Here is a 20588-nt window from a genome sequence, read left to right as displayed (position 1 = left end):
TGATCTTCACCAGTGACTCCTCAGTCAGTCACTCCGTCGTGATTCTCTGGAGATGCAGGAGGAAGTTACTCTTCCTCTTTCCTCTCGTCATTTACCTCCAAAAAAAGCGGTCTCTGCAGGGAAAATTGAACACCGACCTCTCAGTCTTCCAAATTTAACACTCTTAAATTACAGGATAATGTACCCAGTTATTTGTTCACTTAAGCTGTGGTGTTGTCCTTATTTGTCCATTTCTGTTTACTGTCAATGGATTAGGAATTATTCTGTGCATGAAATATACAATATCTATCTCAAAGATCGCTACTTCTATAGTATAGACTAGAGCGTTATTATATTCCACTGCGAGTGCTTGATTGGCTGCCTAACTATTGACGTATTAGAAATAGTGAGGAGGATATATAATAAAGACGACTAGCATGAGAGGATGGGACCGTTCAGTCAGACAACTCACGTTCGAACATTTATTGCAGCATTGCAACAGGTTTAGTGTTTGGCGTCTAGGCTCCAACTTAATCACTGCCCCATATGATTACACAGGAAGGATGGGAGTGATGAGCAAATACTTGTAACCCCCCCGTTGGAGCCTACAGGTGGATGCTGGGGTGGTGGAGGAGCCGAAGCAACTGGTAGCAACACTGCAGCAGCAGTGCGGGCAAGAGGGGTTGATGGGAAATGTCTCTCTGGTTAAATAGACCACCTGATAAGGTGGGTGTGTAATATAGAGGGCTGTGGAGAGTGAGGTATGTCACATGATTGGTGCAGCACAGCTCGAGTTGCCTGCCAGAGCTGTTACTTGTTCTGTTACTTCAGTGATTCTGAGACAAAACACAAAGTACTCGAAATGGACAGATTTGCACATCCTCCATGGTAAAGTGGTTATACAAATGTTTACCACCTCTAACAATAGCAATAGAATTGTGGGATTGTTCCATATCTTCAGTATTTCACAGTTGAAAAGCACATTGTACAGCCTGTGGTTTGAAGTCGTACTGACCTCTCATGGAGCAATAAATACCTCCTATTTCACGTCTCTTGTCTAGGCTGTAATAACTACACTACAATTGTCACCAAAGAAGAAATGAGATGTTACTCAGTCATATGCCCCTTCATGAGGAAATTGGATTGGTGGAACTTGGATCAACTATTTACTCATTCAGCCAAAAAAGCAAAAAGTAAAAATATAGATTGTGGTAAAAAAGTTGTGTTGCCTGAGCAGGGAGATCTGCTGCAGGTTACACTAAATGTGATTATCTGAGGGCAGCATATCTCCAAAAATGCTTCATGTCGTAAACAGTAAGGACCGAGACTCAACTTAGTTTTTTTTTTAAGTAATGTGTTTTGTGCATCAGCTGGTTTTATGAATGCATTTGTCACCAGGATGTTTGAATTATTTATTTACATTTAAGGGAAATTAATCCTGATAAAACCCCATTTACAGTAACAACTAGCCCAATTGTTATTTTTTAGATTAGTCAAATTGAATTCTGTACTTTTAAAGATTAACCTCTGGAATCATGTGATGGGTCTTATTGAGAGTCCAAACTGAGAGACATACTATGTCAACTTGAAAAATTTGACCAGGTCAATATTAAATGTGATATATAAAGGCAAAATTTGAAATGGCCCTAACAGCCGTGACAGACTAACAGGTACAAGGCACTGCAACCTTGGTGCACATGCACATTAAATAACCTTTTAGTGGGTCTGTATATTGGTCCTAAAGTTCTAAAATTTCAGTTAAGTTATGGACTCGAACCCTTTACCAGAAAACCATCAGCTGAGGTTTATGAATACATCTGTTAAATTACATGACTGACATTACAAGTGCTGCTAACCTGCTCATCCATGCAAATCCATCAGGTCCCTGCTGAAAATCTGCATTGTCCTTCTTTTCTCTGCTTGCTTTAAAAATAGACAAGGGTTCAGTAACAGACTGGTCCCACTGGTTATGAATCATAGATTTGATGAAGCAGGTAAACTCAGAGTATAATTACTTGAAAAGGGATTTCACCTTAACTCAACTTCAGGGGTTTCGGGTTTCTGCCTGAGTGAGGTGCAGTGCAAACCTTTGCCAGATCTTCACTTTCTCTCTCACTCTCCATGTGCTGTATATACTGTCTTATAACACACTCCCACAGTCACCCTGCTAAATCCCACTCACATTAGGAGGCTGCTACAGCCTCAGCGGCCATCATCAAAACAGTGTAAAACCAACCACAACAGAGAAAATAAAACATCCATTACACATCCACACAAGCACATAAGACAAGATTCACTTTGAAAATAGTGCAACATTTATATTCATATTTCTCAAAACCACAGCAGCGAGTCTCCCTTTTGTTAAGAGACATAATTATAGCTCTACTATGGTGAGAATTATTGTTAAGTGTGCCTGTTGTTTCACTTTTTACACAGAACAGTTAAGATGAACTCTGAATAAAGGTCCAACCATAAATCGGTATACAATTAGACTAAACGATTTATGATTTTCTGTGAAATGTAGACCCAAAAGTAAACTAGAGAATATGACAGATAAACTACACTTGAGCTACAGTGGTTAAACTTGTTATACCACGTCCTTAAATTCTTAATGATTGTAGGACGCTGGAGGATGTTGATGCATTTATCTTCAAAAAAGAGAAAATATTATAATTTTTCAGCAAAGTATGTGTTTAGAAGACGAGAAAATGTGTGAGAGAATTTTTTATTCGTGATAAAATTGGAGGCAATTGTTGATAAAAAAGTTTTCATTAGTCTGCGAAGAGAAGAGGTATTTACCTGACTTTACATCTCATCTCTCTTTTAAATAAAGTGCACTTGTTTATGTATATATATTGATGTGATGTGATTCAGCGCCGGTTTAGGGTTGTTATATAACTCTCACTAAGAAGAGATGATTTCACTGAGAACGCTACAAAAGACGGCCATGATGTTTGGCCTTGGAGCCGGTGGATGAAGTGCAGGTTCGTCAGTACGAAGGAGAAGAGAAGAGAAGAAACATTTTGATCCACAGTCTCCTAGTTTGGCTTTAAAGCAGAATCATATTTTGAAACATACTCCAGAAGCGTTGCACACATAAACGCACATAATGCAAACATGCTCACACACGTGCACTACAAAGTGTGACCTTCAAGTCGGATCATCTGCAATGCAGTTATTGGTTTTATTGGTGTGGAAGCAGACTGCCTTGGTTAGACTTTCACACTGCTCATATGGAGTTCACGTCACCAGACTGTTCATGAAACTCAACCAGTGAACCAATGTTTAACATGTCGAGTGTAATCGCAGGTGAAATTTAATAATTTAAAGCCTTTAGTGCAGTGGGCTCTCCAAACCTGCCTGTGTGGACTGGGTTGTTTGCTTGGCTTTATTTAAGCTTTACGGATCTTGAACGTGTCCAAATCAAACCTCATTCATCACTGCACTTCCTTATCTTCCTTGAGTGACAATGCTAAGATGAGCGCTCTCCAGATATGCATTCCACAGACAGACACAGACAGCTAGCAGTACTAAATAGATTTAAAAACTGCAACAAGTACAATTGTGTGCGTTTGTATTTGTGTTGAGACCCTCCTCCAGTAGCTCTATGCTGGGACTCACCGTGCTCTCCTCTAGCCTTTAACGTCTTGCGTAACTGCCGCTCCATGATCTTAGCAAAAGATGTTGCCTCCATATCTCACAGCAAACACTAGCTCCAGAATCTCTTCTTAATTCTCAAAGAACAGTTTAAATCTAGTGTAGAAGACCCGTTCCACTGCTGCTCAACTTTTTCACCCGACACAATGTCCCACAGAGCTTGGCTGAACCTTTTGACCCGATCACACAAGCGTGGCCAACTTCTCAGACATACACACACACACATGCATACCTTGCCTGTCACCCACTTGTAAAGACCCCCACCACCATCTCCCACTAGAGGCGTCCAACATGCAGATAACCACATCCCACAGATAACGCTGACACATTCCCAGAAATGTCAAGTACATTTCATGGCTAAATGGTGTTGGTGAAACGGCAACGTCTGAACTGCCTGTATGGCACGTGACAGCGAGTGACACCTAACAAAAAGGTCTCCAAGAAATATCATGGACCTGGTGACTTCAGCTCCATGTTGTTTGTGGTGAAGTGTTTCAGCCTCCACTCTGTCCCCCCGGTGCTGTATCTGTCTGCTCTCTGACACACTGAGCCTGAGTGCCTTACCGTCTTTAACCCAAAGTGTATACCTGAAAAGAACTGGCCTTTCTGCACCGAGTGCCGAGCACTCAAAACCGCAAACATGTTACTTAGTCACTGCCCATCCCATCGTTCCCTCCCTCTGTCCCTCTCTCTGTGTCTGAGTAAAGGACGACAGCAAGAATCAGAGCAGCCAGAAACTGTGGGGATAGAACTTAAGACCAGGGATTTACAAATGGTGAAAACAGGTAGGAAAATTAAAACGTCCGAAAAGGTCATCATAAAAATGTTGACAAAGCTTTGTGCCTAGGGGTGAAAAAAGGTATAATCAACAAAGTGCTGGGTTTGTCTGGTGTGGTGAATGAGACAGAAGCTCTAGGGGGCATTACTGACATTTTTTTTTGTTTTTTACAGCAAAACTGTGTGGAAGTGTTCCACTGCTCCCAAACAATATACAAGAAAATGAATGCATAAAGAGCGAGAGACAGACACGGAGAGAGAGAGAGAGAGAGAGAGAGAGAGAGAGAGAGAGAGAGAGAGAGAGAGAGAGAGAGAGAGAGAGAGAGAGAGGGAGAGAGAGAGCAGCGGAAAGACAGAGGCAGCAGCACAATACTGGCTGCTGCACTGCAGCAAAAATCTACACAGCGTTCCACCGTAGCCACCACACAACCTCCAGCACTGCACAGAACAGACCCCTGTATGGGGGGGGGGTTGATGGAGGCAGACGGAGGAAGACAATGAGAGACACTGGGAGACAGAAGAGCCATATTGTCTTTTAGAGTTAGATTCAAACAAGAGCAATAGAAATCTATGAACACCTGTAACACAGGGAGGCACAGGTCCTCCTGACTGGGTCGACAAGAAAGATGGAGAGAAAACAACACAAGGATCAGTTATTGTGGAGAAGAAAATGCAAAGGTGCAGCATTAGGGGTGTGTGGAGTCTAATCCGTTGTTTTAACTTCTAGAGAGACGATTAAACATGATCCATAAAGTCCTGTGTCACTAATAAATCTGTCCAACTGATGGCTTGTACTATGCCAAAGACAAAAAGCACTAGTTTAAAGATGTTTGAATTTTCATTTCTAATAATGAATGCAGGCTACACAGGACAGATATGATGTTACAGAGGAACGAGCCAGCAGCGTGGGCTTGAATGTGTTTGATTGGCGATTGCAGCCAGATGACGCTGCACCGTCTGGGAACTGGAAAAAGTTTAGGCAGGTTTGACTTCTTCAAGGCAGAAAACCCTGCGACCTTCTGCCCCCCCGCTGCATCTACAGTCTGCTTCCATTCAAATTAATGAGATGGTCTCAGTCTTTTGTGAAAGAGAGACACCACATACCACCTGTTATAAATGCTCCAATACCACAGTTTACTATTATCCAGATGATCCAGAATAGCAGAGTTTTAGTACAATGCAGTACAGTAAATCCTATGATGTATCATTTTATCAATGTGGGACAGTAGGGCAGTGTGCGTGTGTGTGTGTGTGTGTGTGTGTGTGTGTGTGTGTGTGTGTGTGTGTGTGTGTGTGTGTGTGTGTGTGTGTGTGTGTGTGTGTGTGTTGCTCTGCTTCCACTCCCTGCAGGCATAGTTGCCGTGCCAACTGTTTTTAGATTTCATGGTGACAACAATACCAGAGGCATGGCTGCTAACATTCTACGCTACCAATAGTCTTGTCGACAAGGCAGTTGCAAGGAGCGTGATAAGCCATTATTTTGTTTACAGAGCCGGTCAGGCCAGGCAACCACACACAAGCCCATAGTGGAACCCTACAGACTACAAAGGAGTCAAAAGAATAACTTGGTAAAGACAGGTCAGCAAATATGCTAGATAATATCTAAGTAATATATATATATATACTGTGTATGTGTCAGTTGTTTTATTTTGTGACTTTTTTCACGATTGGAGTTTGACGAGAGCTTGAGCAGCGATAACTTTCTTCCTACTTCACCAAAATGCAAACATATTTATTTATTGAGCATGAAATAATACAGCAAATTACATTAACTATCGGTCTGGAACCTTGTGGTGATATCCATTGATAACTTTCAGTGACTTCATAGGTATCAACTATCAGCATCAAGGTATTATTAGCACATATCTTTTCAAAGTCATCATGTTGTCAATGTGACATCACTATTTCACAGGCCTTAATTCCGTCTGACTGCAATAGTGCAGTACCTGAACACTCACTGAGTACAGAGCCTCAGCAGAGAGACTCAACCAACCGAGATTACAGCCAAAGAAAATAAAGATTACATCAACTATTGATCAACAATCAAAAACAATCTAAGAGCACTAGGATTTTAGCGCAGACCAGACGATTCCAAGTGGCAGATTATCTGGGCGCCACGAGTGGTCGAGAATCACAGAAAGAGACAGACTGAGTGACTTCAACCTGGTCATTCAGACAAACCAGGCAACCCAGACAAACACAATCAGTTCAGCCGACGACGAGAGACGAAGACAGAGCAGCACAGCAACACTGCAGTCTTCATAAAGAAACGCTTATCAAGTTTTCTAACTAACACAAACCAAACATTTGACAACTTCTTCCATCTTCCACAGTTCTTTTCTGGTAGTTGGTAACAACTTTTAGGTACATTACCGCCACCTACTCAACTGGAGTGTGTGAAAAGTGGCATGATTGAACTTGAGTTCCGAAGTGTGTTCTGTTCTGTAGCAAAACTTTTTTTTAAACTATGTACATAGTCATGGCTGAGAAGGCGGTTATAGATTTTGCCGTACAAGGAAGTGAATTGGGGACTTGTTGTTGTTTTTTAGTCACAGCTGTAAAAGTACACAACATCTGGTCGGTAACAGTTCCCGTCAGCTCGCTCACTCGCGCTCTCTCTAGCTCTCTATTGTGGCTTCCTGTCGGAGCCGATTATCATTAATATCAAACATGATTTAAAATTACTATTCAAGATTGGCGAAACTCTGACACAAACAGTAGCATTAGGATTTATTCTTTTTAATAGCGGCAATGTCGAAAATGGCACATCAGGTCTAAAATTGTCCTAATTATCCTCCAGTGTGCAGCAGCCTTAAGTGAAAGACAAAGAAAATGATAGAGGATCATGTTCAGCTTATTCCATCAGCAGGGAGCACAGTCAGATGACGGACAACAGTAATAAATGAGCTGCAGGCCAACAGAGAGCCATGAAATCATATCAGCAATCAATCATAATCAAATCATTGAAATGTACTTCCAGCAAGGGAAAGAAGCAGAGCCAGCTGACCATGCTCTGCGTTTCCAACCATTCTCATAGCTCCTAGCAAGCCATCACTTTATCAGTGAGCCTGTGGCTGTGTGATTTGTAGTAACACGTACTGCGGCTCAATAAAACACACACACAGACACACACAACACACACTGGTATGTTCAGCCTGGTGTGTTTGATAAAGGTTAAAGATGCAACATTTCTGTCATCAGAGCCACAGGGTATGAGACCTAACCTTCTCGTTGAATAGCATCAACAACATGCTAATGCCACTGCATCATTTCCTGCTCCCACATGACGGACTGGAAACAATATTACTAATAATACATGGACTCGCTCAGCACTTTAACACGTCAGCTGCTAGAACACAGAACAAAGTATTTCTTTACTTGAACAGCAGTTCAAATGTTAACAGGTTTTATTAGCATATTTGAAAGGATACAGCCAAATCTCTTTATTTTAAACAAAATGCTTATATTAAAAAACTAAGATTTTCTTTAATGCTGTTTTCTTACTACACCGTTTGTTGTATTTTGCCATTATTGTTCACGATGTTCCACTTGAGTGGCTTATCAAGAGTATTTAGTTTACCTTCTTGTTTATTTACTTATTTTACTCCTACTTTATTTTCTGCTTTTTTTTATGTCCTCTCATCTGGATAAAATCTGATCAATATTCTGACCTGTACATAATGTTTGCATCCACATTCGTCAACAGTGCACAGACATGGCAGAGAAATACGAATACATGTACTTTGCCAAAAGTGATTCATTTTAATGCAACTGTTTAACAATTGATCTGAATTATTCGTCGATTATAATTATGATGTATATGTGCTGTTACTGCCAAAAAATATCTATCTGTTAATTGAACTGAAATGGTAAGCAGAATTGTTTATATTTCTGGATGTGGACACCTATATTGGCAGATAATTTTAAGTACATGGAGGAAACATTTGCATGTTCCTCTCGACAAATGAATAAATGACTGAGGGCTCTTCGTTAACCTTTGACCCATCTACAGGGGTGTGATCATCTGTGCAGCATTAGATTTACATCTGCTACTGGAGCTGCACCAAATAGCTACTGGTCATTGTTTTGTTTTCAACACAAGCATGAATCAATTTGACTTTGTTACAGTAATATAAACAGTATATCACTGTAAGTTATAAAATTACAACACTACTTTGGGTTGGATCCAGATCTGGGATAAAATTGGAGAGGAGACTGGGCAGAGGAAAGGAGAGGAGAGGACATGATGCAGCATGAGTATTAGAATAGAATCAAAACAAGTGTATGAGTGTATTAAAGAGACTCTCTGAGACAGAGAAATGGTGGGTAGAAGGGTCAGAAATCAAAACACAACTACAGTCTTGGAATATCTTGCTTTCTTTTTGTTTTAAATGAGCCATTTGAATAAAATACAACTTCTCGTCTCTGGTGACCACTGATGGCCTCTGATATAAATAAACACACCTTTGCAGCAGATTGCATTATATAAAGCTTATATTACAGCTCTGCAGGGTTCCTTTCAATACTCGCTGTTAACACATCTCCACTATAATCATGTCAGCTTTCAGTCTAATGAAGAAATGTCAGTGGGAGAGGATTGTTTAAGAGTTAAGTTGCTGTTTAAAAGGTGTTTCCACAGAATGGAGAAGTGTTACAGTGAGAGAGCACACTCATTCAATATCAATGAGTTGTATTACCAGATTTTTTAGAAACAAGACAGAAAGGTATGTCAATTTAAGTTCAAGATCCAAATTCAAAGTTTTGGAATGATGGGACGTTAAAAGTGACAACTCTTTACTTTTACTCCCACTCATAAACTTGAAACTGCATTTGAATAAAAAATGCTGACTGAATGTAAGAGCGCCTCAGAGGTCACTGAAGAGTGGATCTGAGACGAGAGCCGTCCCGAAACCGAGTCAAGCTGTTGTGTCAAGTTTCTGAGGTTTGTTTTTGTACATAAACCACTAATGATGAAGATGATGATTAAATACATAAGAACATACATTTTTTTGTTCATTTTTTCAAACCAACACATGCACCTTTCTTTTGAATCTCAATCATTCAGTGGTGTTTCTGTGGTACCACATTCCACAAGTAGAACAACAATTACACCACACAAAAGTTAGCATAAAAATGCACAACAAACTTCTAGATTGTCCGACCTCAATTCACCTATGAACTAAAATGTTTAATGTAGCTTTCATAGGACATGCTGTTTGAATAAAAGGGACAATTTGAAAGAAAAAATGATAAAATACTGTCCTTAACCATCTTCATTACCTAAAATACTGTTTATGAACTTGTACGTTCGAAATGTGCTCATTGGCAGGAGCTGATTGAAACAATCAAAAATCATTCAAGCCTCTAGTCTGCTGATGTCACAGTATATAATAATGCAATAAATAATTTCTGGTTTCTCTCAAATCACCATAGCATAAGGACATGCTACACAACAGGTTTTCAAACTAGACTTTAAACAAAAGATTTTATCAATGCAGCGACACATGACCCACTAAAATCAGTGCTGATTTTTTTAATTTATTGTCGATGTCATTGGCTTCATTACATTGGACTGTCACATTAATCGTTTCATACCCTGAACCCTGGAGAGAAAAGCACTTCACAAGCCCATTAAAAATGTTCTCATCCATGTTCTGGGGATTAACATCACTTGTACAAAGAGGCATCTCTGACACCTTGTCCGTGTTTAGGTAATGATGATGAACTTCAGAAAGGAGCATGTAGCCGATCAGTCAACCCTGCTGCACACCTGTTCCAACTCCTGCAACAGTAAATAAATAATCTTGTGGCCTGCCTGCATTATTCTCTTTCTCTCTCTCTCTTGCTCTTCATTTCTCTTTGTCATCGTTTTGTCACTTTATTGTGAATCAGAGCGCAGTGAGGCCCGGGAGCCCAGACCACAGCAGCTATTGTGTGTCCAATCCTCAGAGATCTATTCGGTATGTCATATGTTAGACAGAACCTGTTTACAGTTGTGTTACACCACCTGCTCCTCACACAACGCTATACCTTCACTCTCAGGCATGGGGGGATATGTCACAGAGCCCCAGCTAATAAGAGCAGAGGATGAGCCAAATTTCAAAATGATTTATGGAGCCTCCACATGACACAGGGCTGAAAATAAAGTGGGGGAAAGCTCAGGCAACCCTATCCTGCTGTGATGACCATTCTGAGATGTACCTCAATTTCCCAGTCTTCCTGTGAAAGAATAGAGCCATCAGGAATATCCTCGGTAAATCCAGTTATAAACTACAGAGGTCAGTGAAATTAGTCCTTGACATGGACTTTAAAAAATAAGTTTTTCAACCAGTGGCTTCTTGTTTAAAACAGAATTATTGACAAAAGTGTAACTGAGTGTAAGGCACATTAGTTAAAAGCTATATTACAGTGACTGTAAAGTAATACAATATATTCAATCTTCATAAAAGACAGTAAACATTATTTCAAATGAAGCAGTTGACCGTTTGCAAAACTCTCCCAAATGCTGTTATTTTTTTGTCAGAGCTCAGCAACTAAAATAAGGTCTAGCGAGCACCCATTTAAACATTGGTGACTTTTCTGTGCTAAAGTAAAAACACTGGATTAAAAAATGCAAAAGTCTGTTGTACGATCAGCTGCCATTATTAGTGTGGCGAGCTAACTGAGCTTGATTACAATCTATAGCAGTAAACATGTATTACTTCCAAAGCAACAGGCACTTCATTACCAAACACTGGATTAATTACATGAGAAGAAAACCTACACCTTCCCATTTCCCTCACTCTGTGAAGCAGAAAAATCCTGTTATTTGTGAATGTAGCATGCTCTCATGCACACCCTGAACAACAGGCACATAGACAGAGCCAATTAAGACACAGTCAGAGGCACTTAAAACTTTATGGATATTTTTACAGTCGATTCATCAACTGATTTGTCACCGTAGTCACAATAACCGACAACTTAGAAACCCCTTCGACTTTCAGCTGCCTGATCAGTAAGATCAGTAAATAACCAACCCTACCTGCTTATGAATACAACCAGGTGTTTACACTAGCCATGTTGCTAATGCTACGAATGCTTCCAGTCATATACAATGATTCATTGTAAAATGTTATGGTGTAAACAGAAGCCATTTTTTCTGGTGGTAAAAATTGAACGTATAGAGAAAATTATATTTGTTCTATTGATCAAGAAAGTGATAGAGCAGAAAACATTCTGGGAGTCTTCCACAGCAATAACAAAATTAATCCCACTTAGAAACAGAAGAAAATATGTTTATTGCAACTGTAAGTTTTAATAATTCATGAAAAGCATCGTTGGTGAATCGATCATCCATATGCGAGAAAACAAAGCCTAACAAGTACAGGAACAATAAGAGGGTGGGGAATAAACAGCAACTAAATGTATGTCATAAAAATTAGTTTAAAGATACCATATTGTTCTGTGTCACATGAACTATACTATGTAACATTGTTCCTTTAAATATAGGAAGGCCGTTTCCATATCCATTCTCAAATGGCAGATTTAGCTTTAAACATCACTCAAAACAGCTGCAGAAACAAAGCCGTCATCCTGAAAAGAAGAAAGGAACTCGTATGAAATCCTTTAGAGATTTCTCAGTTCAATTATATGCGATTAGCCTAATGAAATATACACATAAGACACTTCCTCACAAAGCTGCGCAATTTTGCAGAAGCTGCATCATTCACGTTAATCAGAGTGTAATTCTTGTTCTGCTACATAATGCTCCTCACAGCCGCCTCTCACCACACAAGTATTAAACTGCATCTATGACTCAAATCAGAGAGCAAACAACTAATCATCGCTTCTTGACCTGCAGCTCAAATCTGTGCTATAATAACTTAAAAAAATATGGTTTCTCACTGTTTAGGCAGCATGCAGCTTTGTATGAACTAAATATTTAATAATATTATTTCTTTTGCCTCATGGGGCAGTGGAAAGCTCGCGGCAAACAATTTTTGGCAGATACAGGTCCAATATTCATCCTCCTTTTTGGGAATAACTGTTTGTTAAATGCTCAAACTGTGTTAACCAACAAGTTGCTAGTTGCTAATCGTATCCGTCTGCTTTCTGGTGCTGAGCAGGTAGCACAGCCTGTGTGTTTCTTCAGAAAAAACAGCTGCCTGCTGAGCCAAAACACACAGAATCTCTCCATAGAGCTGAGAGGAGCTGCAGTGTCAGGTGGTAATTATCAGTGTTTTAATGCAGTGACACAAATTTGATCCATTTGTAATGTAAAAATACTGATTATAGCAGCTTTAAAGACATCTTACAGTTAAGCTTCTAACTGATGATAAATGTAACAAATCAAAGATAAACATAATATTTTATCAATACAAAGAACAGATATATTTCATGGTCTCCTGAACTCCCTTCCACTCCAACCTTGAGGAAGCGGAGAGCTGTGCTGGGAAACCATCCACCTGCAGGTCCAGTGGCCGTAGTCACCCTTTGGGGCACCCAGCCAGTACCGCATACCCCATCACTCCTCTCACCTCTGCAATCAGGAACATCTGGGAACTAGCACAGCAGTCAATATAGTGCATATCTTCACCAAAAGTCGCCCTATATACATAGGAGCTGGATTTTTGTTTGGATCTGCACACATCCACAGCCATCATTCCCCTCAAGATGCCTCAAGGAAAACACCCTAACTTGTAAATTCCTGGATCCAGGATTGAGCCATTTTTGTGTGATCCTGCTAAATAGGTAACAAACAAACGCAGATGAAACATAACCTCCATTGTGGAGATACCTATCTGTTATACAGACAATAAATCACTCATAGATCCTCTGGGGCCTAATTCTCTCCCCTTCCCCCTTTTTTGGGTCCTCCCTCTCTGTGTGCACACTGTCTATAGCACGAGATGAATTGTATGTAAACTCGACTTTCTCGCACAACCAGGAACCTGAATCTCATCACCCCCGCAGGTCACATTTCTCAAGAGCAGGACAGAGACAGCCCAAATGAATTCACTGTGAAAACTGATGATGCCACTGCCATTATCGCATGCAGCCCCAAAAGAGATGAAAGCAAGACAATATTTCTTGTTGTCCCACGACAAATACATGCCTCTCAACGAAATGATATGAAGAGCACAATAGGAATAAAACTGTGTGTGTCTTTACACTGAGGCTGAGAGAGGAAAATCAACCCTTATGACCAAAGAGTATCAAATTATTTGTGCCTCCAGTATCAATGGTCCACCTTTCACGCCTTTCTCTATTTGGAAGTGGATTGTTAGGATGGTCATGTGCACTGTCAGCTATTTTTAGAAGGAGGATGACACTCATGAAGAAGTCCTATTTTACAATTCCCCTTTGTGGAGGTTGCACCATCCGCTCACTCAGTGTTAGTAAGTACAAGTTGTCACATTCTACCTTTCATTCCAGTACAAACATGAAACATAGTTTAGTGTTCATGGTACATCTTTATTTAATTGAAACTTCAAAATTACTATTAACACCTTTGTCCTTTGCCTTTCTGCTGGGTCCCTAACACCCTTAAACGTGCAAGCTTCAGCGAAACCTGTTAACTGTAACACCTGATAATATGTATAATCAGAAAAGCCACTGCAGTTGGTGCAATTACAGACTTACTGCGAACAGACGAGGATATTTTTAGCGAACCCTGCTGTTATTCAAATTGTCAGAGTTGGTGTTTGAATCATACCCTTCCCCTTTAATTACACTGCCGTTTCTTTGTTTCCATGAATTAAACTAGCATGGGAAAAGACAAGCATTATTCTTTTAACAGGGTTGAACCTGTCAACTATAGTTTACAGCCATGTACCTCCAGATGTTGATGTATATATATATATTTGCAGTTATAATAAGAACTTTTAGATAGATATTTTAATTAACTGTATTTCCAGCATCAGAACAAGATATAGCCTCACGCCCTTCCACACAAATACAGATATTATGCTAATTGAATTTTGGAGTTTGGGCCACCACATGGTTTAAGAAACTAAAACAGTGATTTTTACGAATGCCTTTCAAAGTACAGATTTCCAAAAACTGTAACAACTATGTGAACAGCTTCTGTGTATCCGTGTGTACATGCAAAACTGAGCGCTTGGGAAATGATAATGTCCCTGCTTACGTTGTGCATACCCTCTGTTGCTTTGTATGAGGAGCATGCGCCAGAAACAACAACAACAATAGCAGCTATATATTGGCTTCTCTATGTCTGGTTAGCACTGCTAGGTCTAATTACAAGTCCGCAGCTAAATTTAGCATCACTGCACCACATGACTGTCATTCACAGATGTCTACATTGCCCAGTATTACTTGGACCACAGCTCTCTTTTCTGGTATTTGACAGATCGTTGACGTCGACTTTATTGCAATCTACCTACGGCGATATAGTGTAAAACGAAGGTTAAAAAACAGTATCCTCAGGGGTGTGGACATAAAAACTCCATGGCCATCAGGTCAAGCCAGAGCTTGGGGGATAATGCTTCAGTGTACACATGGACCAAGGACAAGCGACAGCATTACAGCGCTGAAGCGTCACTCGGGCCTCCTGGTTCTGTCACACACCATACAGTTGAGATTCACTTGATCCGCCATGAACCATCACGTGGATGCCTTGGTTTTCTGTGACCTGTGCTGTCACATTGCTGTCAATGAGCCACTGCTGTGCTACTCTCAGGAAGCCACCTACCGACTTCACACATCCACTGAAATACTGCCCTCCCAGCAACCTGGCTGATTGCCTTCCACATTCTCCCCATTCCCGGCCTTTACAAGTACAAAGCCCTGGATGTGACAGTGAGCCCCATTCAAATGTCTGCCTTTATAACATATGGCAGATCATGACATAACTTTCTCCTTAAACGTTTACCTCCAAATGCCCTCATTAGAGCACTGCTATTCATTGTAGTTGCACCACTCAATGACATTCTCAAAGTTTTACCGTGACAACTCTGTGGTCATCGTCATGACTGCTGCACATAGGCTGCAGGGTGAAACTTACTGTGTCTCCATCCATTCCATGATCCACTTCAGCCAGCACATAATTGACCTAATGAAGTACACTCACTCAAAGACATGTTCCCATTCTGAGACATGAGAGTGGACAGGGTAGGTCAGCAGTGCCAGTTGTACCAGACCCTGACTCGAAGGACAAGCTGCCACAGATGAGACAACTTGCTGGAAAACAGTGATGCAGCCGGAAGAAAATTAACAGGTCAGTGACTATAAAGGCTTAGCAAGACTTTATCTGAAGGCAATTTTGCACAAGGGCTTAAAGGGGAAATGTCGTCTTTACATGATGGCACATTTCCATGAATCCACCAAGAAAGTGAGTCATTCTGCAGCGTGCTACAACTTTGACCCAGCGTTTCCCTGACATCAGAATGCAGCATCTCTCTGTGGTTTTATCTAATCCTCAGCCTCACGAAGCAAAGTGACAGCTTCTAGACTGAGGAGGACTCCAAAGGGAGGAAATGCTTTAATCCATCTAATGTCAGCACAAAAAACACTGCATGTGTTGCATATATAAAACCAACAATTTCAGGAAATCTACCATATTTGTACAGACTAACGCAGTATACCACTTAGTTTGAAACAAAAAGGGTAAATAAATAATGCTATACTCTCATGACGTACCTAGCAATGACAATGAGAAAATGCTGGAAGCTCACAAACATGTTGGGTTACGCATAATCAGAATAAAGTATAGACAAACTCTCCACACTAGTATACCTTCACACATACCCGGGAAAGTAATGGTGTAACTAACACTGGGATAGAGGGGTTGTAACTCCCCTAATAATCAAAACCAGCTTGTACCACCCACACCATCTTCATAGTGTGACACTGAATGAGAAATATTCAGGTTATAAAACACATTAAAGTTGTCGGTTTTCTTGATTCAATTTAATCTGCAACACTAACACCCCCATTTTATTGGGCTAGTTGGTATTATCCAGCAAAACTAACATATTTAGTGATTATTTCTAAGGTATATCAGGCGATTTGTCATTGTTAAGAGAGAATAATTGACAATAACATTTGACCTCAATCCCCCCAATGTTCGACCCCAGTTTTAGGCTCTTGTTACAGAAATTAGCCAAAACCTTCAATGTCTTTAGATACAAAAGTAGTGTAGGGCAAGTAAGTTTTTGAGTGTAGAAAGGATACAGATAACAATCACTGAATTACAACACAGATGTCCATATGTGGACAAAGGCTGACAGTTCTACTGATACAGCCTGATTGTCTTTGACTCTCTGGGTTCTCAGTTCACTTGTGTTGGTTTGCTGAGAATATAGCCAAAGAGCAAGTAACACTTTATCTAGGCCTTCGCAGCCTAAACCTGGTGTGCACCTTGCTGGAAACACCTGCCGACAGAGGATCCTTCATCCTACTACATCTGAGATGCTCGAGGGAGGTAAAATCCTCTGAGGTTGTTGAAGGCCCCTCTGTAGCTGAAACAAACCTGTTGTTTGATTGGTTTGACACTGTGGCTTCAGAAAGTTAGCAGCTCTGAGTGATAAGAAAGAATACAGCACCCCACTGACACAGTCTGTATCTTGGCCCATTTCATTTCGCAGTAAACTACCGGCTCTGTCTGCTGCTTCAGCACAAACCCTGACCGTTGTGCCCACGCCATCAGTTTAAGATAATTCAATAATGAGCGTCCAAAAGGTTAAACGTGGAGTACTCTTGTCTTGAAAGGCACACGGCTTCATAGTTCGGAAATCTGACAGTGAGTCTCATTGTTGGTTGACTGGCTGCATGGTGTTGGGAGGTAATGTGTCTCGATGAGCTGCTATCAGTCCGTCACTCAGGCTTAGGTCCAAATTATGCTTTGAATGCAATCTGCATTTTTGCATGTGAAAGCCTTACACATCACTGCCTTATTCTTTCAAGATAAAAACAAGCCTAACTTTGAAGGAGCTCACAGGTTGTGTGACAACAAATGATTTGAAGATATTTCCAAAACTCCTATAAACATCGGGAACCTAAAATATTTTCTTTTCTACACAAGGACTTTTTAAAAGCTCTTTTAAGCTGTATACCTGTATAGCTAACATGTGTTGCTCATATACACCCATTCTCCATAGCACTGATCCTCTGGGCCTACACCGGAGAGGTCATTAGTGTAGGAACATATTGGAGGGCCCACTTAAAGACACAAACAACCATTGACCCAGCCAAGCTGGGATTCATACATGTAATGTTTCCATTATACACATTATATGGACAAGTAAGACGATATTGCCTGCTACGATGTAAGTTTGTTGGCAAATCATTTACCTACACATAAATGCACCTTTGGACCCACCTTTTATTCTTGTTATTGTGCAGCCTTCTGAGTCATTTTGTCCCTGATCCTGACACCAGACAAAATCTAGAAATGTTCCCAAATTCTTGTTAAAGTTTAACTTCCTCTTAAGGAAAGCAACTATTTACCCTTACCCCAATTATTAAAATACAAATATAATGGTTGCTACGTGAAAGTGGGGCCTAACTATGCCTTGACTGTCATCTCAAGTGTGCACCGCCTTACTGGAGAAACACAGTGGAAGCATCTATATAAACAGACTGTGTGTTGTAGATGATGGCAGACAGTGTTTTTGTCGTAGCTCCTGCAGTATCAGCGTGGCAAAACAGTCCACTGAGATGATGATCTACTACACTGCAGTTGCAGTGTGGAGGGACTGAATACTGCTGCTGAGCACATCATCTTCAAACCCACAAGCTGAACTGTAGTCACCCGCACTGCTCTCATCTCCTCCTCCTCCTCCACCTGTATAGAGCTTTTCTTAACAGCCTGTTGAAATAAACACACCTGATACTCCACACTGTACCATTCAATTAACCACACATTAAACCAACAGCTCTAAATGTGATCCAGGACGCTGGTACATGTGCTGTTTAAATATCTGTCTGCCGCTGAGATGCAGGGATTCGCATTAGTGCAGTTCTCTCTCCTCATGTCTTATTCGCACCTCGGCTGCCCTGGCTGCCTCCAACACAACACAAAAACAAGTCAAGTGCTGACATAAAATCACCTTTTTTGCCCATTTCTCATGATGCACAGAAGCAAAGGGGAAGAGACAGACGTGGGGGTCTGTCTCCTCCGGCTGGCTTGCTGAAAACAGAGCCCATCGAAGTGGTGTTGCATAGAGGGGGGGAAATGCTGCTGCAGCAAACCCCGAGGATGGAATAATCTGGTTATAAGGGGGGAATCAGAACAGAGCAGTGTGTGTGGATCCGATCCAGTGCAAATTACATTTCGTGTAATTTGTGTGTGTGTGTTCGTGTGCGTGTGTGTGTGTGCTATTTAAAAAGTTAGGCGATCATGGTGCCGTGGTGATGCAGCAGGGGGGAGGGGGTGGGCTTTCATTGTGTGTGTGTGTGTGTGTGTGTGTGTCTGTGTGTGTGTGTGCGCTGCGCGTCCCCAAAAAACCATGGGCTCGCCGAGAGTACAGCTGCACAGAATAAGTTGTCCCCCCTCCTCCCGGCGCCCCTGCATGATCCACTCGCTGCAGGAATATGATTGCAGATCTATCACCATTACAACAAACACACACACACACACACACACACACACACACACACACACACACACACACACACACACACACACAAGCACACGCCGGTCTCTCTCACGCACACCAGCGCCGGTTCGCAGAGGAACGGAGGGGAGTGCATAATGGGGATGCGCTTACCACTTGGATTCTTGTTTTTCTTAAGACTCTTGCCACAAAGACACTGCAGCATATGCGTTCCTTTGCTGAAAATGTTCCAAAGAAACCACATTGATTTGGGCGAAGAGCAATCCAGTGGCTTAAACACCCAGAGATAGATGAGATCCTTGCGGTTGCATAATAACACAATTGGATCAGTTCCCCGGGACAAGGATGCCAATTGTCTCATAGAAAAATCCGGGGTATCCAAGTCCTATGCGTTTTCATTCACGTTGCCACAAAAAAAAAAAAAGAAAACAGAAAATATTCACTGTCTGTCAGACTTCGTATTGAAACGCGTATGGATGATGCCTCCTCAACTAGTCGACGGTGGAGACTAGACTCTGCCAATTGCATGTGTCGCACCGGGAGGGGAGACGGTGCCGCCGGGGAAAAAAAAACAACAAAAAACACACAACTAACGTGAGAACAGTGGAGCACGGCGGGTTTCCGAGGAGAGAATCATTGCCTGTGAGTTCATCACTCTGAAGGAGAGGAGGGTGGATCTGCACAGCATCAGAAGCCAGGGGAGGGAAGCATCCTAGGCACAGACTGCTGCAATGACAGCCCCAGCACAACACCACATTGCCGGATCAAGTCCAATGCGCTCCTCCGAATCAGCAGCAGCAGCAGCAGCGAGGTCAGACAACACCATCAGTTCCTGTTTGGTCCCACACTGCAGCGCTGGTGTTCATAAAGCCAGGCTCCTTGGTGTGTGTGTGCGTGTGAGTGAGTGAGTGTGTGAGAGTGTGTGTGTGTGTGTGTATTCTCCCCCCCGTCTCTTTTTTTTTTGCAGGGTATTCTCTCCTCGAGCCTCCTCAGCACCACCGCGGCCACTGGCGTCTCCAAAAGTGCAGCACGAAAAAACATTTGCATGAATTTTTTCCTCTGTATCGCCCCGGACCTCTGATGGGAAAGAGACGCGGAGGAGGGGTTCAATTGGAAGATTGGCTTTTCCATTACGTAAACACGTGGTTTCTGCGCCGTCATATCACTGATGCTCCTGGAGGGGAGAAAAAAAAATGATGATCTGAGTGAGATGACTGTCCCGGAGCCGCGTCACTGCAAATTTCTTGGAAATGAGGTGTTCTGCATGTCAGGTTCCTCTCAGTGGGTTATTTGTTGGCTGTCAAATAAGTTGTGCCTGTGGGACGATGTTGAAACATTCACACCAAGTTGAACGACTGGAATTTAAATCAGGAACAAATATTGATTCATAATAACTGATAAGAACTCTAGATAGCAGCATAAAGCATTCCCTTTTGTCCGGTTAGTATATACAAATTACATTTCAGATTTCCCATGTGCTTAAGACAAGATATAGTCAAAAAAACATACATCAGTTAAGTAATAATAAGTTAATGTGCAATATAAACTTTTATCAGAATATAACCACAAATGCTCCATTAATATACAGTAAGAGTGGAGTGCTGGTCAAGATGGGCAGCA

At 41.4% G+C, this 20588-nt stretch overlaps 1 protein-coding gene across 1 annotated transcript in view; it reads right to left on the bottom strand.

Moving 5' to 3' along the window:
* fgf14 (fibroblast growth factor 14) overlaps positions 1–19329 on the bottom strand; it is a 97504-nt gene extending 78175 nt beyond the window's left edge. The window contains exon 1 of the mRNA XM_061088727.1: positions 19122–19329. Within this exon, the coding sequence (XP_060944710.1) occupies positions 19122–19329 (208 nt within the window). The remainder of the gene's footprint in view (positions 1–19121) is intronic.
* Positions 19330–20588: the final 1259 nt, after the last annotated feature.

The sequence above is a fragment of the Limanda limanda genome, chromosome 16 (assembly GCF_963576545.1).
Source record: "Limanda limanda chromosome 16, fLimLim1.1, whole genome shotgun sequence".
NCBI classification, from domain to species: domain Eukaryota; kingdom Metazoa; phylum Chordata; class Actinopteri; order Pleuronectiformes; family Pleuronectidae; genus Limanda; species Limanda limanda.
Note: the sequence above shows the minus strand (reverse complement) of the source record. Positions and strands in the feature narration are given on the sequence as shown.